Raw genomic sequence first — 22,600 nt, forward strand, 5'->3', positions numbered from 1 at the left:
TTTATGTACTATTCTTTTCCATTGATCTATTTATCTATACTTATGCTGATACCACAATGTCATGGTTACTGTAGTTTTATACTAATTCTTAAAATCACGTAATTGGGTCATCAAACTTTGTTCATTTCTATCATTGTTCGGACTACTCTAATTCTTTACATTTTCATTCAAATTTTTTGATCAGCTTGGTAATTTAACTCTGCTGTAATTTTGGTTCTGCTGTAATTTTGGTTATGATGCAGATCAATCTGAAAAGACTGGACATCTTTACAATACTGAGACTTCTGATTCATGAATATGGAATATCTCTTTTTAATTATTTGCTTTTTAATTTATCTTAACCATATTTATGATTATTTTATTATAGAAGTCTTTCACATTTTTTAAAAATTTATTCTATTGGTGCTATTTAAAGGATATTTTTTAAATCCATTTTCCAATAATTTGCCACAACACATAAAAAATGACATGACAAGTGATTAAAGTTAGCATAATCAATTATACGACAAACTGACATCAGGTACTTCTAGTAATGCTTGAAGTAGGACAAAAATCACTTATATAGCAAACATTTCACAAAACCTACAACTTAAATCAAATCATGGAGATTCATCAAACAAATCTATATTGACCATTCTACAAGACAGTGAGCCTGTAATCTTAAATAATATTAATGTCACAAAAAACAAGAAAGGCTTAGGAAGTGATCCAGATTAAAGGGGACTGAAGAAATATAACAACAAACTGCAATGTATGATACTATTTTAAATCCTAAATTGCTAAGAACAAATGATCTAAAGGACAATATAAGGTCAACTGGCAAAATTTGAAGTTACAGTAAATTAGATAATAGTATTATATCTATGTAAAATTTCCTGAATTTGATAATTAAGCTGTAGTTACATAAAAGAATTTCCTTCTTATTAAGAGATAAAATATTAAAGTAGTTAAGGATAGAGGGACACCATCTTTACAAGTTAATTCAAACATTTCAGAAAAATAAATAAGTAGATACAAAATAGCAATATATATATATATATTATAGGGACAAATGTTGAAAGAGATAAAGCCAATCCAGCCACCTATAAACAATAGCTGAATGTATGTGAAGGTTGTAGGAGAGTATATTGTAGGAGAGTATACTGTTTGATATTTGCAACTTTCTATATGTCTATTTTCTATTAATAAATAGTAATTTTATTACTATTATTAATTAATAATAGTAATTATTATTAAGTAAGTAATTACTATTATTAATTGAAAATAGTAATTTTAATTAAAGTAATAATAGCAAATTTAAATTTCAGGATCATTCCTTCCTGTAATTTAGCAAGAATCATGCTAACTTGTTTGCCACTTGAAAGACAGTAGTAAATGTTGTTTTTGAGTTGCCAAGGATTTCTACAATCTCTGGCTTGTTATGCTTTGTTTGAAGGCAGGACAATGTTTCCCTGGAATAAGGAGGTGAGGGAAAATGTAGGATTTTTTATTTGGGATGTTTGGGTGGACAAGAAGCAATGGCCCTAAACTAAGACTTTTATGAGCTGCTCTTTTTTATGACTAACTTTTCACAAAGACTAACTTAAAGTAATGCCAACTGGAAGCCTGTTTTTTGTTTTTTGTTTTTCTTTTTCTCCCTTATCTTAGTTCATTAAAAAGAAACAAACATTTTTCATCTGAAAATATGACTGCCACAATAATGCAATTTCTATTTCCACATAGCCTATAAATTCTGCAGTATGTTTATTCAGGTATATCTTTATTTTATATACTTTTATTTAGCAAATACAAAGTGAAAGCGACACTATAAATCAACAAGAAAACAGGCAGATAAGTGTGAAGGGTGTAATTTCTTATGCCTCCATTTATTTTGCCTACATTCTTCTGGTAATATTTCATCATGTACACTGCCCTCAACAAGCAGGGGTAATTTAAAAGAAAATTAGTTGAATCCGGAAGGAAGGGATGGAGGAGATTTATAATTACTGTAGTTCATAGGTTGTTTATTTTTAATTTCCTTTTTGGATTGTAACACTGCAAAAGTTAAATTTTGTTTACAAACCCAATTTTTACAACTAAAAATGATTTTCTTTATGTTTGTATTGGATTTGCAAAAATACAAACAATATGAGAATACCAGCTGTACGACTTTCATTTAACTTTCCTCTGAAAAACAATTTCTTACTCCTCAATTTTGATTTTTTGATATCTGTACATTCTTCTTGAAATTTGAAGAGACCAACCTCTATTTAAACTCATGAGAACTAACAAATTTGCTTTATATGGCAAATCTGAATTAACTTTTATTGTTTTATTAGAATATTGATAACTTTCTGCTTTAATGCTATTGACCCTAACTTTTCTGGGGCGTTCCTCCTACCTAATATTCATCTTTTAGACAACAAATTTTACACACAATGCAAGGTTAATTTTATCACAGGATTACAAACAGACCAACCCATTCATGTAAGACCTGATGGAGAAGAAACACACACAAAAAAGGCTGTGCACACCCATACTTTAACAGATTCCAAGATAAAGATCCTTTTGAAAGTCAAAGATATCCTGCAAAGGATTGTTAGCATTCAACAATGAACTCAATCATTTTACCTTTAGTCCATTGCTGTTCTCAAGACTCACAAAATGGTTAAGGTTAATTCCTTTTACTAAGAACCTTCAACATGGTATTTACAGAGGAATTCGTTTGCAGTCTTATTTCAAAGAGGTCAGCAGGTGCAATATATTCTTTAGAGGAATTCTGACTCATTTCTCCAGATTGCAAGATATTGTCTTTGACTACACAGTAAGCATTTTAGGCATGACAAGAATGAGCAGCTACATTTTTAAACTTACCAGTTTGGAAAGTCTAAAAAATGTTCATGAAAAGTCTGTACTATAAAATGATATACATTTTGAAAAATCTGATACACAATGCCAGATATAGGTTGTATTTAGAGTGTCCATACATCCAGTTTGCCTAGGACAATTTTGAATAACTTCCTCCATTCACTTTAAAAAGAATCCTACTTTGTATCAAAATTTATTTTGGGCGTCTGGATGTCTACTTGTTACAGCACCATTTGTTGAAAAGTCTTACAGACCTTATGCTTTAAAAATTAAATCAAAATAGATGTTAGAACTAAATGTAAAACACAAAATTATAAAATTTCTGGAAGAAAATACAGATACTCCTTGAAGTACAATGGTATTGTGTTCCTGTAAGCCCATTATAAGGTAAAAATATCGTTAAGTCAAAAAGGCATTTAATACACCTATTCTACTAAATATCATAGCTTAGCGTAGCCTACCTTAAATGTGTTTAGAACACTTACATTAGCCTACAGTTGCACAAAATTATCTAACACAAAGCCTATTTTATAACAAAGTGTTGAATATCTCATGAATTTACTGAATATTATCCTGAAAATGAAAAACAGAATGGTTGTATAGGTACTCAAAATACGGTTTCTACTGAATGTGTATTGCTTTCACACCATCATAAAGTCAAAAAATTGTAAGTTGAACCATTGTAAGAGGACCACCTATATAGAAGTAAATGTAAGTAACCATTGGTTTGGTGATGAGTTTTTAGATATAACGCCAAAAGCATGATCCATGAAAAAAATTAATTGAAATACATTAAAATTGAAAACCTCCACCCCAGGAAAGACATTGCTAAGACAATGAAAAAACAAGCTATAGACTGGTAGAAAACATTTGTATAATACAGAGAACCCTCAAAACTCAATAAAATAAAATAAATCCTATTTTGGATGTCAAATGATATGGTCACCTTAGCTATGGGGCCTATATTTGGATATTTACATCTACATATTTTCTTCAAGTAGATAGGTTTCAATTTATTTCTACAACTTTGCTTCCAATAAAATTTATCCTGATTCTCACTAAATCCTGGGGAGAGGAGAGATAGACTGAGCTTACACGTTCACTGTGTGAATTGAGGAACTTTTGTTTTCAAACACTCTGGTTTCTGGAATATCATTACTGGAATTGGTTGTAAGATAGCTGGAAGACAGCTGTGCATAGAGAAATTTTAAGATTCCAAGTTGCCCAAACTGCTGACATTTTCAGGGTAACCACACCTAAAATTCAGCATGCAAAATTAAAAATAAATTAAATTGTCCAGAATTTGATTGAGGTCATAATCTCCAGGATAAAAGTCCCTGGAATTTTACATTTTAATTTTCAAGAACTGGTGCTGATTTCTTCTTTTACTTACTGAGGTCAAAATTGGTTTCACAATTTTTACTCAGCCACATACATGGTTGTAAATTTCCATTAGAGCACAACACTTAGTGGTCATATCAACTTAATATGTATTTTTAATCTAATCCCTTTTCACATATATTTTCTTTTCATATAACTTTGTTTAAAACTTGTGCTTCCTAGGTACCAAGAGCTATTATAAATGCTTTTATAAATATAAACACATTTAGTTATTGCAAAACCCTATAAGATAAGTTCTATTTCAATCATAGTTGCCATTTCACTGGTGAAGAAACTGAGGACAGGGCAGTGAGGTAACTTGTGGAAGAGCACACAGTGCAGTGTTCAGGATTTGGCCTTGGGCAACCTGACTTCAGCATCCATGATTTAAATCACCTTAGGATCTCTTTCAAATAGGCAAGAAACTACTTCCACTTTACCGAAGAAGTAACTTACAGATCAAATGCTAGCTTAGTTAAGAGAGTTAGCTTAATATTTTCTTTTCTTTTTCTGAGGCAGAGTCTCACTCTGTTGCCTAGGCTAGAGTGCAGTGCCATCAGCCTAGCCCACAGCAACCTCAAACTCTTGGGCTCAAGCAATCCTCCTGCCTCAGGCTCCTGAGTAGCTGGGACTACAGGCATGTGCCATCATGCCCTGCTAATTTTTTCTATATATATTAGTTGGCCAATTAATTTCTTTCTATTTATAGTAGAGACAGGGTCTCGCTCTTGCTCAGGCTGGTTTCGAACTCCTGACCTCAAGCTATCCGCCCGCCTCGGCCTCCCAGAGTGCTAGGATTACAGGCATGAGCCACCTCGCCTGGCCTCTTTCTATTTTTAGTAGAGAGTGAATAGGTCTCACTCTTGCTCAGGCTGGTCTCAAACTCATGAGCTCAAACAATCCTCCTGCTTCGGCCTCCCAGAGTGCTAGGATTATAGGCATGAGCCACTGCGCCAGGCCTAGCCTAATGTTTTAATTCACTCATTTATTTAAAGAAACGATTTGTTGAGTGCTACTGTATGCAAAGCATTGTGGGAAACAGGTAAATTTAAATTATTTCTAAAATCCTTCAGGGGCCACATGTAATCAGATCATCATATAGCAGTAGGTCTCAAACCTTACTGTGCATGCAAAACACAGGGATTTTTAATACCTGTTGCCTCCAAAGGAGAATAGGGTGGAGATGCCAAAGGCACAAACCCCTTGTACTGTACAGCAGGAGGCAGTTGTTTGTCAGGTTGTATATAAGGAAAGAAAATTAGAAGCCTCCAAATTTAAAACATTCAAATGCCTAAAATCCAGAAATAATTCACACTTTTCCATCCAGATGGGACTTGACTCCTCATGTGTGTGTACCGAGTATGTTAGGGTACCTTCATGAACAGGAGTGAGGTGGGTGATACAGTAGATTCTGAGCACAGAGGCTCTGAAAGAAGACAATCTGTGCTTAGGTGGTAGCTGTTACATACTACTTGCGTATCCTTGAGGAAGTCACTGAACTTCATCTTTTCAATCTGTAAAATGGGAATAATAAAACGTCTATTTCTTCAGATGTTGTAAGAATTGAAAAAAATGAAGATTTTGGAAGAGTACAGGCACATTGTAAGTACTCAGTAAGTAACAGTTCTTACTAATATTATTTAAAGTGTCCATACATGCTCTATTATTTAATTGTTCACAACTATAGAACTGCATGTAAATTTTCACAGACACATAATTTAGCTAGCTCAATCTTTGAACTCATTAGCAAGATGCTAGTATGCATAAATATACATAAAAAAAACTAAAATCGACAAAAATAACAAAACTCCACGATCTGATTTTTCACTTGAACTATGCTTAACCTGAGTGTGGGGATAGGGTGATTATTCATTACATTGCTGGAACAGCGGGATTGGAAGCAGGCAGGGCTATAACGTTGTGCATTGTTATAGCACAATGTAGTCATCATTTTACTTTATAGTATAATAAAGTCAGTACCTAAAAAAAGTTTCTGGTCTTTTATATGGTTCATGTGGCTTGGAATCTTTAACAGAAGTGAGCATACAAAACTTCTATTGGAATGTAAGTAAAATGTCTGAGATTTCTTTTGTCTGTCTTTTCCAGGTATTCCACCATGCAACTAAAGCAGTTATAAAAATGGACTTTGTCTTCATTTTGTATGCTTTAATTTTAAAATTCTACTCAGCTGCAAAAAGTAAGGGTGATCTAGCATCTCTTGTATTATCCTGGATAGAGCTGGAGCCCATTCTACTAAGTGAAGTACCACAAGAATGGAAAAACAAGCACCACATGTATTAACCATCAAATTGGTATTAACTGATCAACACTTATGTGCTCATATAGCAATAACATTCATTGGGTGTTGGGCAGTTGGCCAGTTGGCGGGGGAGGGAATGGGAATATGCACATATAATGGGTGTGGTGCACACTGTCTGGGGGATGGACATGCTTGAAGCTCTGACTTGCGTGAGGCAAAGGCAATATATGTAACCTAAACATTTGTACCTCCATAAGATGCTGAAATAAAAATAAGGAAAAAAATAAAATTATAAAATCTAACTAAAATCTCTAAGTCTTTTCTTCTGGAAAAAATATTTAAATGTTATCAGTGATTTTTCCATTGCCATGTAAGAAGTACCTACAAAAATACTTTTTCCATATTTGAGATTGTTGTAGCTCTACAAACATTTAATTTTCTAATACAGAAGAAAAATCAAGAATGATACTATAAAAGTCTTATGCATTTCTCACATTTCCAAAAAAATTTAGATTGATAACCAAAAGTAATAACAACTCTTTGAAATGAATTATTCTTCAGAAGGAAATTCATCATTGCAGTTATTGGCATCCTTAAAGGAGCCAGTAATTACTGGCTCCTTTACATTTTGTCAATTATGACAAAATGTTGTGTAACTCACACTATGCACACAATGCTGTGAATATATTTAAAATAATGAGTGTTGGTGGGTATGAAATTTCAGTAAGACACCTTCTGTTCACTCTAGAAACATGAACTGCAAAGAAACAAGTCCTGCGATTTTAGAATGAGAAGTGAATAGACACTGTCTAATAAGACAGTTGAAGTTGTGTATCATTAGTGGCAGTTTTGTGTAGTCCTTCATTTGTGAACAAATTCTGAGAATAGCAATCTGGGAATCCATAAATCCTACTGAGCTTTGGCTAAGTGACATTCATTATACAGAACACCTGGAGGGAAAACTGGAGAATTGAGTCACAGCTAGAAAGATCAGATTACCTGAGCTCTGCATGTCTTGGTTAAGTAAGGCAGCCTGGGAAGAGAATGATCTTTTCCCTGCAGTTGTTTCAATAGTATTACGTTGGGATAAAATTAGCGGTTTAGCTAATACTGTGTTACTTTTCTTTTGTTTATATATTTCCTCACATGTAATATTAAGTATTTAATGCTATTTATGCTGTCCAGGTGAATTTCACTTCTGTTACATGACATCCTAGCAGAATGTTTATTTATAATAATTTTACTACCTTTTATGATCATCACTTTGCATCTGAACTATTAAAATGTATATATTCAGATGAAAACTAATGAATAAAAACGTATCGCTAAGCATGATTTTCATCATAGTTTGTATGTGTAATAAGAAATATTAAAAATAATTTTAAGCCCAACTTATTCCATACAAAAAGGAGAAAAAGAAAAGGAATGCTTGAATGTTTAAATAGTGAGTTATTTAAATAGTAAGTACTTGTTACCAGTTTCTCCACTGGGGGCTTGGAAAACTGTCGCCGAATTACTGAAATGAAAATGTGAATATGACCCTCAATTTTTGGAAGAGTGACCCTGGTGTGGGGTGAGGTATCCTGCTGGCACCATCAGCCATTCAAGATTCTCATCACCCCCTAGGTTTGGAAATACTCAGCACTAGTTTTTTCAATTAGTAAAATAAATTACCTCAACTGTTTTTACATGTGTTTTTTAATAAGGATTTTGGGTTAAATTTAGTGATCAGACAATACGGTACTATTCTTATTGGGTCAATAAACATTTAAAAGAATGCCAAATTTTATTATACGTTTGAAATGTGCAATTAAGTACACTGTCTTTTGTAGTATAATTTGACTTGAGGCAGCAAAAGCTTTTAAATATACTCATACTATTTTATCCAGTAATTATACTTCTAGGAGTATATACTAAGGAAAAAAAAAATAGTACAGGTGGTCAAGTTGGATGGACAGATTCTTGGTATGTTTTTAGAATTTTTAAAAGTTGGAAAACAGTAAAGTGTTCTATAAGAAGATATTATTGGTAATATTCTATGGATATTATTATAATTTATGTGCTGTCCATGTAAAAATATTATGTACTCATTAAAACACATGCTTGTTCAGGATAAATTTCTAAGTGAGGAAAATAAGCTATAGTTTGGTATGTATAGTACTGGCTTGATCTTATTTTAAAAAGTCTGCATTCTTGCATGCATGCACACATGAGTGTGATTGTGCAGAGAAATTATAGTTGGAATGCATGCCATCATTTTACCAGTGGATATCTCTTAGAAAAAAAATATATCTATAATCTTGAAACTATCTCCTCTCTGTATTTTCTAATTTTTCAATAGTGGAGTTGAATCTCTTTGACAGAGGGAAAGTAGAGATATGAAGTCCTTGCTGAGGTGGTGAAATCCTATATCAGCCTGTGACTGATGAAGTGTCTTCTGATACTGTACAGGCCTTTACAATCTCAATCCACAACCCAGGGTTTGGGAAAATGAATTAAGTGTGTTGGGAGATCAGTGTAAGTATGTGTGGAAAAAGGCAGCAGAAAAAAATATCGGAATAATTGCGTGGTTTTATATAACTATTTTATCATATCATGTGTGTCATATGTATTTTATTATATGTATTTTACTAAAGAGATCCCAGGAGGACTGGGATGGTTTGCAAACTTGCATACATTATAATATTATAAGAACACATAGACAAATTCTTCTTTTATTAAACCTGTGCACACCCCATCAGAATCAACTGATGGTAGAGGCATCAGGGATCTCTCTGGACTCTTTTGACCATTCACTTCTCTCCTTCTAGGCTAACTAAGAAGAGTGATTAGTGCTCATGTCTTTTTAGAAAGAGTTACAGGTTACTATTAGAATAAACTGCCTTATAATATATAAACCATATGGCAGAAAGCTATTTTTTCTCGGTTAATAAACAATGAAAGTTGTTGATTTTTATCACCCTCTTAGCTAGCAAAAAGAGCATGAGATTTTGAATGAATGAATGAATGAAACTTTTCTAGACCTGCCACCTCCCAGACATTTTCATCTGTAAATCAGCATATTCCTGTGAATTTTCTTTTTGCTCTCCTGCCATTTCTTCTATTTTTTAACAAGTGCTTTCATATGCCCCTTCAAAATATTGAATGTTGAGTGGAAAAGACAGACATAGAAACAAATTGCTATAACACAATTTCATAAATGTTCCAATAAACACAAGGAAGAAAATGTTAGGAAGTGTGGAAAAGGCTATTTGAGGGATTTAGAGTAGACCTTAAAAAGGAGCTGAGATTGAAGCTCTACAGAAATTTGCTTGAAAGTGTAAGAATATAGATGAAGGGTACAGGGTGGGGGACACAAACACTGTCCCAGGAAGAAGTAACCCAGTGGACAAAGGGAGGAGTCTTGAGAATGGTGGCCTTTGGGAAGATCTCAGAACACAAGACAGAAGACATGTAGCAGGAACTGAGTCTGACTTGGGCACAAGATAAAACTGGAGGTGTTTTAAACAAACCAGAGACTCTCAACACAAGTAAATTTATTATATCTCTTTTAAATACTAGTGGTGAATTTTGTGAATCACATAATCTTTACAGGAAATAAAACTTTGTTGTGGGAAGGAGAGGGGAAAAAGACTCTATACAACTCCCTGCTAGTGAATCACAGTACTATATACATTTTCTTCCTTACTTTCTGGATAAAGACTAGATAATTAGTAGCTGAAAGACCCTTAATGAAAAATGTCTCACAAATCTAACTTAACCACAAAATTTACAGTTCAAAATTGGGGCACTTTTAAGAGTAAAAGAGAGTATCATTAATAATTATACAGATTACAGGCATATACTAACTATCCTCACTCTACTAAAATCTAACACCTTGCTTGATATTCATTTTGGTGGATAAAGTATTGTTTAAAATGTAAAATATGTAGGGTAAAACTTGCTACATTCACCTTTTGATGTAAATGAAACTAATCAGACTTAGACCTTGTATAATTAATAGAATCTACAATTAAGAACTACAATTAGCACATACAGAATAGAGAAGATTTAAAAGGTATATCATTTGGAAGCAATATAGTAGAGTTGGTAAATATAGACAAATCTAGATTTAAACCTCACTTCCACCTTGCTCTGTGATCATTAGTACTTTACATAACTTCTTGGAACCTCAATTTTAACTAATCTGCAAAATGGGATAATATCTGCTCCCAAAGCTGACATGAAAATCAGATAAAGCAATTTATATAAAGAACCAGTCACAGAATTGTAACTCAACATTATTCCTTTGGGAGAAGATCTATATTGGGTAGAGGGTTATTGTCCATGGACTACAACCAAGAGAATTAAAATCTGAAGAGCACATACACTGAGTATAAACATCTGAATAAATGTATAAAGATCAACTGACTAATATTAAAGAAAACATATGATATTTATAAGATGTTTTAGCAAAACCAAAAGAAATTTAAACTAATTTAGCTAAAAGTGGTACAGAAACTTAAAAGATATTCATACAACATATGATGTTGTATAGCTCTAACATTAATTATGTCAGATTGATATGATCTTATTAGTATGCAAATATCTTAAGATTGTGATTTAAATAGGTGATCTTTCTAACACACATAAGTTTTTATTTGTGTATCAATACCATACTTATTTAGTTGGTTCTAGATTTTGCATGTTATTTGTCATTTGTTGCTTGTTATGAGATCACCACTGATTTTATGTACTTTAATTTTTGTCAATACATCCATCATCTTTGGTAACTGATACAGATTTCACTGAGTAAAATTAAGAAGGGTGTTTTGAGGCTAGAGGACAATGGGCTGTATGATGGGCAACAGACAGTCTAAGTTGTCTTGAACGTGTGCAGCTATCACATGTTTGTCAAAACCAATATTTCCAACAATGGAGAAGAATCAATGTCGTATCAAAACAAACAAAGAATGAGAAATAAAAACACTCCTAATGATCCTAAGAGAAGAAGGCAACAAACAGAAACCGAGAAAGGAAACAAAACTTGCAGTAGTGAGAGTCCACCTGCTTTAATAAAGTATCCTAAATGGTCCTCCCCAAGAGAGAAAACACAGGTGAAAACCTGGTGGCTCACATCCTGCCTGGCGCGGTCTAATTTGAGATCCTTTTACAAACTGAGCCAACTAAGGGCAGAAACATATCCACAGTCCTGTCTCACTCCTCCCTTGAATCCCTGCCCACCAAGCACCAGTCACAGCTGTTTTTTACCCGTTTTCTGAGTAAAGTAGTGTGAGACATTCTACAAAACAGTGGGAACCATGGAAAGGGCAAGTTTGCAAACAAGTAGACCTACTTGAACTGGGAAAAAGTCACAGGGCCAAGGGGCTGCCTCAGCCAGGATTTGAGCTGTCACAAAAAGAGCACTTTGCTTCTCTTAATCATATATTTCACATAAAGGAGGAAGGGAAGGATCTTATGGAATGTTAAGACAAAGCAATAGGAGCCTGGCACTGTTGTTTTCTCAAAACCCACCTGTGACAAGTGAGAATTTAACTTTTTTAATTGTTTAGTAATAGGACACATTCCCTCACTATTGTAATTAATTTCTTACTGCTGCCTGATTCTATTGCTTCTTGGTAGCTCAGTACTATTGCTAAATGCAGACCACACAGTGAAGAGAGAGGAAACATCTGGCTGACAATTATGATTAATAATTACTATTTTTATTGTTATGAATAAATTAACTTTATGATTTTAGATTTTACACTGTCATTATTGTGTAACCCTGAGACCAAGCTTCAATGTTGATTAAGAATTTTCAAGAAAATACTGAGGGATAATATGATGCAGCAGATAACAAATTCCAATACCATGTAACTTATGCAATCAGTAGAGTAACTGTGTCAAACACAGCAATAAAATCGAGTTAGAAAAGAACAGAAGAGAACTTTGCTTTTGGCCATTACCAATTATTGGAGACGCTGGTGAGTCATTTATGGGGTGATCAGTGAGTGATACTTGAGTAACTTGTTAATAATTCCTTGTTAGTAGCTTCTCTGTAATTCATTATTAAATATTTTTTTAGGTATTTGTATAGTTATAGATTATTATGATGATTAAATATCTTAGATTATTAAGCAAAGAAATATGGCCATTTATAAAATTAAGGTAAAATTGTTATTAAGAATATTTTATTTATTACCTTTGTTTTTAACATAAATGTAATGATAAATTTATATAATTAAAATTTTAATAATAGTTGTGTTTAATAGATAGTATAAAAAAATTCCTGAAAATGTAATACTAAGATACTATAAGCCTGTATGAGCAAGTTCTAGCACACCACTGATTCCCACCCAGTAGTTGCCAAACATTTTGGTTGCATAGACTTATTGTTAACAATTCTTTGAGCTTATAGTTGCAAAATATTTGTAGTTAGCTTTACATTATATACAGGTAATACTCAACTACCATGGCTATAAAATTTTTAGGTGAAGAATAAACAGTATTTTAAAACAAGTTTTATTTTATTTGTGATATAAAATTGTTCATATTCATTAAGAACAAAGTTTAAGCAAGAAAAAAAAGAATATTTTAGAAGTGTTCTTAACAAAATTCAAGAAAAATGAAACATCACAATTTTGCTATTACTCACTTTTCCCCAGATCTCCTGATCTTAATCTATTTCTGGTTTCTTCAAATCTATAGTACCATTTCTCATTTTTTCTTCATTCTTTAAGCAAATACTAATTATGCACCCATTTGCTACCAGGCGCTCTTCCATGTATTGTCGACATAGAAATTAATAAGACTTGGTATTTTCTTTGCACAAGCTAAAAATAGATAAAATTAACTACAAAAATATGTAATCATATGTAGCATACTCCAGATGCTACCCTGGAGTCCAGAACCAAGTTCTGTAGGGACAGAGAGGTGCAGACAGTGGGACATCAGGAAGGACTTCATAGAGAAGTTTTTGATCCATCTTTGGAAGGATGATGGTGGTTTCTTCAGGGTGAGAAGCTAAGGGAAGGTCATTCCATTTATAGTCTTTGAACTATTTATTATAGGCAAAGCAAAACTTTTAGAGTATAAACAGAGCCTAAGTGGAATAAAAATGCATGGCTTCTTTAAGAAACTCTGAGCATTCAAGTATGACTGGAACATAAGATTTGTAGGAGAAATGACATTAGCAATTCAACTAACTGATTTTTGTTGAATACATTATAGGCAGGTAACCATATGAGACATAATGCTATGTGCTTTATTGTATGTAACACATTCAATCAGCCTAACAAAGTAGATGTTATTCTCCAAATAGATACCCGAAAAGGAAATTGAAACATCAAGAAGGTGTAAATTTGGGCAAGCTCACCCAGCTATTGTCATATCTGGGATTCCAGCTTGATTCCTCTAAATATATCCGCTACAATTGGAATGTACGTGTCCCTCCAAAATTCATATGTTGGAACTTAAACTCCAAGGTGATAGTATTAAAAGGTGGGTCCTTTTGAGAAGTGATTGAGTCAAGAATGCTCTGCTCTCATGAATGAAGTAAATACCCTTATGAAAGAGCTTTCAGAGTGCTGCCTACCCCTCTTTGCCTTCCTGCAACAGGAGGACACAAAAACAAGGTACCATCTTGAAAGCAGAAAGCAAGCCTTCCCCAGACACGGAATCTGCTGTGGAATTGATCTTGGACTCTCCAGCCTCCAGAATCGTGGGAAATAAGTTCCTATTGTTTATAAATAACTCAGTCTAAGTTATTTTGTTATAACAGCAGGAATAGACTAAGATAACACCCTTACTAGAAACCCCAAGTAAATTCAATTCTGAAGACCACCCAATATCCTACAGAAGAGTCCAAAACTTTATCCTGACAGCTTTACAAGTGACAATAGGTTTTGAGCTGAGGTATGACATAGGTGCATTAATAATCTGTAAGGGAAAGTTGTTAGGCTCAGATTCCATGTATAAGCTATGTGAGATCTGGCAAATTACTCAGTCTCTCTGGTCTCAGTTTTCTTTTCCTAAAAAGGGAATAATAAGAATATATGTTTTATAAAATTATTGTTCCCATTTTTTAATACATAAAATGTATTTATTATACAATAATTCTTGGTTCTATTAAGTCAGCAATGTAAGAGATTCATGTTTCAGAAAAAGCTCTCTGATAACATTGTGAAGAATGGACTGGAGAAGGGGTTGAAACTGGAGACTTCAATACTTCAGAAAAAGGATCCAACAGACTTTAATCAGAGCACTTCAAAGGGGGTACAGAAGTGGTGGTAGCATTGAGAAATATTTCAGATGTGAAGACCGAAAGGATTTGGTGACCAATTGAGTTTACGGAGGAGAGGAAGAAAGAAAACAGAAAATGACATCAAGGTTTCTAGTTTAGGTGCCCAAGTAAATGCTGATGCCTCAGTACCTCATACTCCAAGTACCACTTCCCTGTGACTCAACTATCCCAGGACTCTCCTGTCAGGCTGGCTGCCAGCAATGGATTCAGTGACTATTTATACCAAACAAGCAAACACAAAACAAAAACAAAACCCCAACAACCAAACAAAGTAGATGTTATTCTCCAAGTATACACCAAAAGGAGGCCAGTAGAAGCAAATTCTTCCCAGTAAGCCTATCCTATGACTATAGTCCTAAACTGACCTGTTTTCAAGCCCCTTAGATGTGAAAATAATTGGGATGTCATTTCTCAAGTTGGCCAAAAACATCACTTCTTGTTGGCACCAGAGCTGCATGGAGGTATGGTGTTGGTGGGTGGGTAGTGAAAAAAAAAAACCCACAAAACTGATGAATAGAGCTCATCCACAGTTTTAGGATATTTTGGTTTCACCTCAGACAATACTGAAATAAAGTTTTCAAATTCTGGGAAGGGGTGTTTCTTGAGAGTTCTTATTGTCAGTTACAATTGATCCAATTTGAATTCTATATAATATCCAAAGTTCATGAGATGTTATAAAATTTAGGTATATGGGGAAAAATGAATTTTCAGATTACTGTTGTTCTTAATATAATATCCTACTGAACAGAACATGAAAATGTATAAACAGAAAGATAAAACGAACACCCAAGCAAATTCTAGACAAGATACTCCCTGGAAATCTTTCTTATTGCTTGAATTACATACACATAAAATATATTTCTGTCCTTGTCTAAAAAACTACCATCTGCACCTCTCTTCTACACAATCCAAGAATTAGGAGCGCTGAATATTTTACATGCCACATAACATATAAAGCTATTATGAGACTTATGTTTTTAATATTAAAATTTTAACTAAACTGTATTGCTTCTTTAACAAGTTATTATTGTGTATGCATGACAACAGGTGACAGATATACATAAGCAAGTTTATTTTAAAGTTGGAGAACAGAGAAAGAAGAGTGATTAACACTAAATTTTATAGGTTCTCCGTTTATGTAAAAGCTTCTTCTTTTCATAGTCCATATATTTTTTTCTTTTAAAAACAATGTTATGAAAACATCCAAGGTTTAGAAGATAGAAATGAATGTTAGTCACACTATCGTACAAATGTCCTGAAAGCAGCAAATCAGTTTGTATCCTCCTTTGCATCTCTTCCTATTGTTTTTCTAGTGCCTGATACAACAGTTAGAGAGAGGTGGCACTCAATATGCATCTTCACTTTTACTCCGCAAAACACAGCCATTTCCAGAAGGTCTTACTGCATAATTCTCAGACATGGTAGATTCACTGTTATCAGACCAAGGCCTCTTTTCATTTAGTTGAATCAAACACTGCTTCTGAAGCTTTGCACTGTCTGGATTAGGCACGGACTTCCCTCAGCCCCTTCTCATTCTTCATTTCTTTAAAAGCAACAGGAAGATAAGAAAAATAGCCCTACACATTTCTAGTTTGTTAACAAAACTGCCATGGTACTGAGTCTGAAACCATGATGGCAAAAACACAGGAATGCTCTGACCTCTAAAAATAATAGATTTTAAGTCCTGCTTTCCTACTAATTTAAGACCTTTATTTATCCTGGAGAAATTTACTTTGATTTTCCAAATCTTTAAAGTTGTTTGGTAATTTAAGGTCAAAGTCACATATCTAAATATGCCTGAAGGGGTTTAACACTTCAACTAGCTAGCTCCCTTCCATGACATACTACAAACAGGATGAACAGTAAACTTGGGGAATGCCAACTAAACTGATTTTCTTCCCCTGTTTTCTTTCTATTTTCAACATCTAAAAACTATGAGCCAGTTAATAACTGAATTGTTTTTGTTATTTCTCAATAAATTGCTAAAAAGATGTTTTCAAAGTAAATGTATCAAGTTATCAAAATACATGCCCATCCTTATATAAGCCTCAGCATAATTATAATTTTGTATAATTAGAGTTTTATGTCAAAAGATTTACAGCTTTATCACCTCAAGCAATATTTCACAGCTGCCAAGAATGATTTATGCAATAATGACTTAAACTGTAAAATAAAATTCTCAAAGGAAGAGCTGTCAAATATCCCCACTGCAAATAACTAGTTTTCTAAAAATTAACATTCTGGTAAACAGTAAGTCTAGTTGCACCTAGCACAATCACATAAAGGAGCATGGCAGGAAGTGTTGCTTCCCAGGGGTGACCATGCAGCTCACCGTTCACTGCATCATTGTGAACTCATTGCATAGATCATGGGCTAACACTGCTTATGTAGCCTCTGGGCCACTCTGGAGAACAAGCTTTCAGAAATAATGCCTTGATAATATATCTGCTACTCCAGTATAAGCAAATGGAAAAAGTGGAAACAGAATATATCAACTTTTTGTAAATTTGCTCATTGTGCTTATTAGATCACTCTTCATATTCCGGTGAAATGTCAAAAAAAAAAAAAAAAAGAATAAGGAGGCACTTACTGTGTACAATTAAGAAATCAAAGAAATTCTCAAAAGTAAATGAGCTCAATAATAAAGAATTAAGAAAACTATGAGAAATGAGCCTATAAAAATGGTGATTTTTTCACCCTTCCTGCTTTTAGACTGGCTGGTAGGTCTCTAAGAGGCAAGACTATCAATTCAAAGCTTTTGAACTTCACAAGCTCTGACTGATTTGCAGTTGCCATATGAATAAAACCAATGGGCTCTGAAGATTCCATAGAAGGTATCTGAACTAGCAGCAAGAACAAAGCTTATTACTGTCAATGCAAACAAATATGACTGTGTCTTCATGAAATCTAAAAAGGTTATTCAGATTTATTTTTTTTTCATTTGGAAAAAAAGAAAAAGCTTAGGCCATCACCTCATATGTCCCATGTAAATTAAAGCAAAATAGGCAGAGTTTGTCGTTAACTCTAAAGATACCCACGTCTTTGAAGACTTAAATCACATCTGAAAATGAAGTTTACAGAAAACAGTATTGTCACCAAAGGTTAATATTTCTATACCTAAACAAGCTTGCAAATAAAGATTTTTTTTTCTGAAAACAGAGGACTTTTGATTCATATAACCGAGCACATCATTCAGATAGAAAGATTTGCATTAGTCAATGTACAACAATCTATCTTCACTACAGAAAATTTAACAATCACATTTATGATTCCATATTAAATTGCTTTTTTAAGGTGTTTTGTGATCATTTTACACACTCACATTGTACAAGTTTCAAAACATCACCACTCTACTTGCAGTGTAACAGATAACAACTTTATCTAAAAACACTGAAAACTATCTTTAGTATCTAAGTAATTTAGGCAGTCCAAATTAAATCGATACTTAAATTCCATAAGTTGAAAATAATCTGAAATCTTCTTGAAAACATAATGAACAAAGATGGACCAACATTTCCTGAAGTAGCCATAATATAGACTGTGTCGACATTATGATAAATATTCAGATAAGAAAAAGTGTCAGACATTCTAATTGTTTCAAAAGTCCAGATTGTTGGCAGCAGATACACAAAAGAGATGAGCTGCATTTGGGTATCAAGAGTCTCAGTCCAATAAATGTTTTCAAGACAGCAGAACAATTAGGCTATTTCTAGTATGCCAACACTACAGATTGGAAAGTGAGGGAAAAATAGGAAGAACTTTAAAAACAATCTCGGTGATGTTTGATAATCAAACAATTTCTTTCATTCCGGATTAATACTAAATTATACAAACCTGTTTTTCCAGTAATGCTTTGTTGTGCATATTCACTCAAGTTTCATGTTAAGGAAAATCTAGTAATTATGAATTATACATTTTTATCATGAAACATTTAATTATAAAACAATAAGAGTAAGAGTTAAACCTTTTCTCTGCTGTTTTTTTCCTCTGTAGTTTACCAAATGATGAGTCATTATATGATATAGGCTATAACGCATCACACATTTTACCAAAAACTTAAGGGTTTTCTAAAATTCTGAACAGGTACCCCTTTGCCTCACTAATTTCTGTCAATGGAATAAAAAGAAATACATTCTGATGCAACATCAACAAAATTAGTTATAACATGTATATTTTTAAAATAATTTTATCTTTATGTTCTAAATTGTCAAGTATTAAGTTACCACATGTGAGAATGTATACACCTTAAAATGGGCATATCTGAGAATTCATACACATGGGTTCATATACAAAAATGTTGTGTATTTAAGGTATGCATGTCCATTAAATGTATATTTTTTAGATAACTATCATAAGTCTATTATCCTAACAAGCTTAAAAGAAGAAGGTGTGCCCTTGAAGTTGATTTAAGACCTTAAGTTTGAGATGCAAGTTTTGCTACAGCTGTAAAAATGAATACTAATAACTCCACAGTATCATTGTTCCTTTTCAGTGCTTCTTATTTTAGGAAAAATCTTGAATACATGAACATTCATTGTTATTTGAACATACCTAGGTTAACTGGACCAATTTTAGAAGTTCTTATTTATCATCCTTAATCTTGTATAAAAATGGACAAAAGAAACAAGAAGTGTTGCCTATTAAATAAAACTAAGGAGCCAAGAAACACCTATAATAGTTTTAGTTTCAGATATAAAGTTTTCAACAAGACTTTGCTTTGTGTTTTCAATTTCAAGCAAATGAAATTCTGTATTTCTCTCCTAACAGATATGTAGCAACACAAGCAGTGAAATATTAGTCTTTATACTATTCCTTAGAGAGGAAAGTGTGTAAGACTGACTTGTAGCATTTTGTCCTCAGTGACATTGAGTTACAGCACTTTTAAAGAGTTCAAAGAGAATACCTTTATTCAAAGAAGAAATTGCTCCTACTAGACCACAAAAAAGAATGCTCATATTTCTTGGGTACTAAAAACAAAAAGGAAAGCATATTTCTAAAATTGAATATGTGAGGCTTCTCAGCATATGAACTTTTAATAATCAAAATTTCTTTCCAATGGAATCAAATATAAGGAATCCTAAAATAGATAAACTTTACCATTTTTGTGGTAGTAGGTGACCTCCACTTTCCTCTCCTCTGACCCCAGCAATGCCTGGGCGATTTGGGCAATATCATGTCTCTTGGTCTCAGGCCCATGGAGAAAGTCGCAGGTGCATGGCTTCTGCATGACATCTGGCCTGGAGAATCCAGTCATCTCACAGAACCCATCATTGCAATAGATGATGGCACAGTTCTGCACTCTGGCATTTGCAATGATAAATTTTTTATCTGTAATAAGAAGATAGCAAAGCATCTTTTAAAAACCCTCCACATTATTTTCACCAACTCTGAAGCAATTTGTTGCATAAGAAGTATGAAATGTAGGTGCTTCCCCAAATTACTAATTGCTGTGGCTTTTACAAGAAAAAGAAAATACACACACACACTCTCACAGCCCACAAACTTTAAATGTGAGCTTAACGGTCCTCAGTAATTTTAATGAAAAAGTATTAAGGAACCGCTCTTCAAATTGCAAGAATATAATTTTCCAAATAGTCTAGTTCTCAATCCCTGCAACTCCCAGGGGTCCTAGGGGACACTCAGATAAGCACCTGGCCCATTGATATTTCCAGAATGCCACTTAATTGTAAGGTAAATAATTTCAAAACAAAACAGTGAAACATCCTGTAGTTGTCAGATTTCTCACTTCAACCCTGGCCCTTAGAACACAACTTTCTCAAAGTAGTTATTATTCTTTGGCTGTTTTCTATCCCTTTAAGGTATATTACACACATCATGTTAGAAAAAAAAAAAAAGGCAACTAGCTTTAGCAATGAAACTACTTCACATTTATTGGCAGTTCAACAATGCAAAGGTTCACCATTTCATAATATATACTTTCCAAAAGAAAAAATATTTACACATACACACACAGTAAATATCATGTTAACACCTTTTCACTTTTACTTTAGGAGAACCTTAAATTTTTGTATAGGAGTAGGAATTTTAATACAAAGAGCTTATTAATTTTGATCACAGATTATATTTACTCCTTCCAGATAGAATACGAAGCAGGTTATACAAGTTTATTTTGTACACAAGGTACCAGATCCTCACATCACTAAATGCAGTGCTGAGGGAATGGCAAAATATATGACATAAACGTGTTAACATAGTTTTAGGAAAAAGTAAAATATTAATTAACAAGTATATAATTTTAAATTAATAGATTTATTTTACAACAATTCATTCCACGTAGTTAGCCCACATGAGAACATTAAATTTTTCTGCATTCAGTGTCTGTGGAATTTACTTATTACACTTCAATTTTTAAATTTCTAGATGGAAAATGTAAGGAGATAATAAAGGGACAGAAATATTCCTTTGAATAACGAGCCATTTGCATTGGGAACCAGCACAGAGGAGATAGATACTCCATTCCCAAATTATCCTGCTTGGGATATATTTGCATTGATTCAATACAAAGTTTAGCTTCCATAAACTAACAGCGAGCGAGCATCCCTGTCATACCACAGCCCTGCAATTTAGCCGAGGCAAAGTATAGTTTGCATAGCCATTTACATCGCTACTGCCGTTTTTACATTCTCTTTTTCGAACAGAAGTGTGGTCTGCTCTGCTCCCGACTTTTCAAAAAGTCTACAGTAAAACAGCCTCAAAATATAAACCCCCCGTGTTGTACCAGCACGTTCCCTTTAAGATAGTAAAATAGTAGGACATTAAGTAGCAAGGCAGATAATGGAGCAGTGGCAGAGGAGGATCAAGTTGCCTCCTATAATGGAGACCGTAATCTAAAATGTAAATCGAAATTGATATCGGAGGGAGCACACTCCGCCGCCGTCGGAGCCTCCCGGCTCGGTTTCCCCGCGTCTAACTTGACGGAGCCCGGAGTTGCCGGGCTCCCCAGCTCGCCCGCGGCGGACGCCGAGCGCTCTCGCCGACGCGGAGAGCGAGGGAGAGAGAAAAGAACAAATGAACTCACTCTGCCCTTCGAATTTCCGTATGATGGTCCCCAGAAATGTGTTTTGCGGTGCCACATGCCCCCTGCGCACAGGCATGTTGGCCCCGGTCTTCGGAGGCGCGCTCCCCCGGAGCTCCGGAGTTCTCCCGGGATCTCTCCTCCGCTAGAGCCCAGGCCGGCGCGCCAGCCGCTCTTTGTGGCAGCGCATCCTCTTCGGAAGCCAGAATCCTCTTCCCATTAGCACCACTTCTAGACGCCCGCTCTCCCCAGCGGAGTCCAGTCCATCCCCTCACCTTCCGGAGGGGGCCTCGCACCGGACTGCCGCGGGCGACAGGGTTTGGGGGTGGGGAGAGGGCAGGAGGCGGGGTGAGGGGAGGTGGCGGGGGAGGGAAGGAGGGAGGGAGCGGAGGGGGTGGGGTGGGAAGGGGGGCGGGGAGTCACAAGGGCAATCGATCTGTTTCTCTTCTCCCAAACAGCGCCAATTTCCCAGTGCAAATGGGCTTAACCTGGCGGGGGCCCAGAGCCGCGAGGGTGGCTGAGGGGGGATGGAAGACTTCTGCGGCTTATGCAGGAAGGGGAGAAAGAAAAGGAGGCTGGGGGGCGGGGGGGGGGTGTTTGACGTTTCTATCCCCGCCCTATCCCCCTACACACACACACACACACACACACACACACACACACACACACACACACACACACTCACACACACGCGCAAGCACACACACTCCCTTTATCCCGAGAGCTTGGGCGCCGCCACAGCTCGGATTACTCAAGCGTGCTTTAGCGGAAGCCAGCCAAGAAATCTCCAAAA

General features: G+C 34.8%; 1 protein-coding gene across 2 annotated transcripts in view; it reads right to left on the reverse strand.

Moving 5' to 3' along the window:
- Positions 1-22,154, reverse strand: part of KCNH7 (potassium voltage-gated channel subfamily H member 7) — a 477,996-nt gene extending 455,842 nt beyond the window's left edge. For both annotated transcript variants that reach the window (XM_076005608.1, XM_020288501.2), the window contains exons 1-2: positions 21,811-22,154; positions 19,869-20,099 (exon numbers count right to left, since the gene is read on the reverse strand). In XM_076005608.1, the coding sequence (XP_075861723.1) occupies positions 19,869-20,099; positions 21,811-21,886 (307 nt within the window). In that variant the 5' untranslated portion in view covers positions 21,887-22,154. The remainder of the gene's footprint in view (positions 1-19,868; positions 20,100-21,810) is intronic.
- Positions 22,155-22,600: the final 446 nt, after the last annotated feature.

This window comes from Microcebus murinus, chromosome 8 (genome assembly GCF_040939455.1).
Source record: "Microcebus murinus isolate Inina chromosome 8, M.murinus_Inina_mat1.0, whole genome shotgun sequence".
NCBI lineage: Eukaryota > Metazoa > Chordata > Mammalia > Primates > Cheirogaleidae > Microcebus > Microcebus murinus.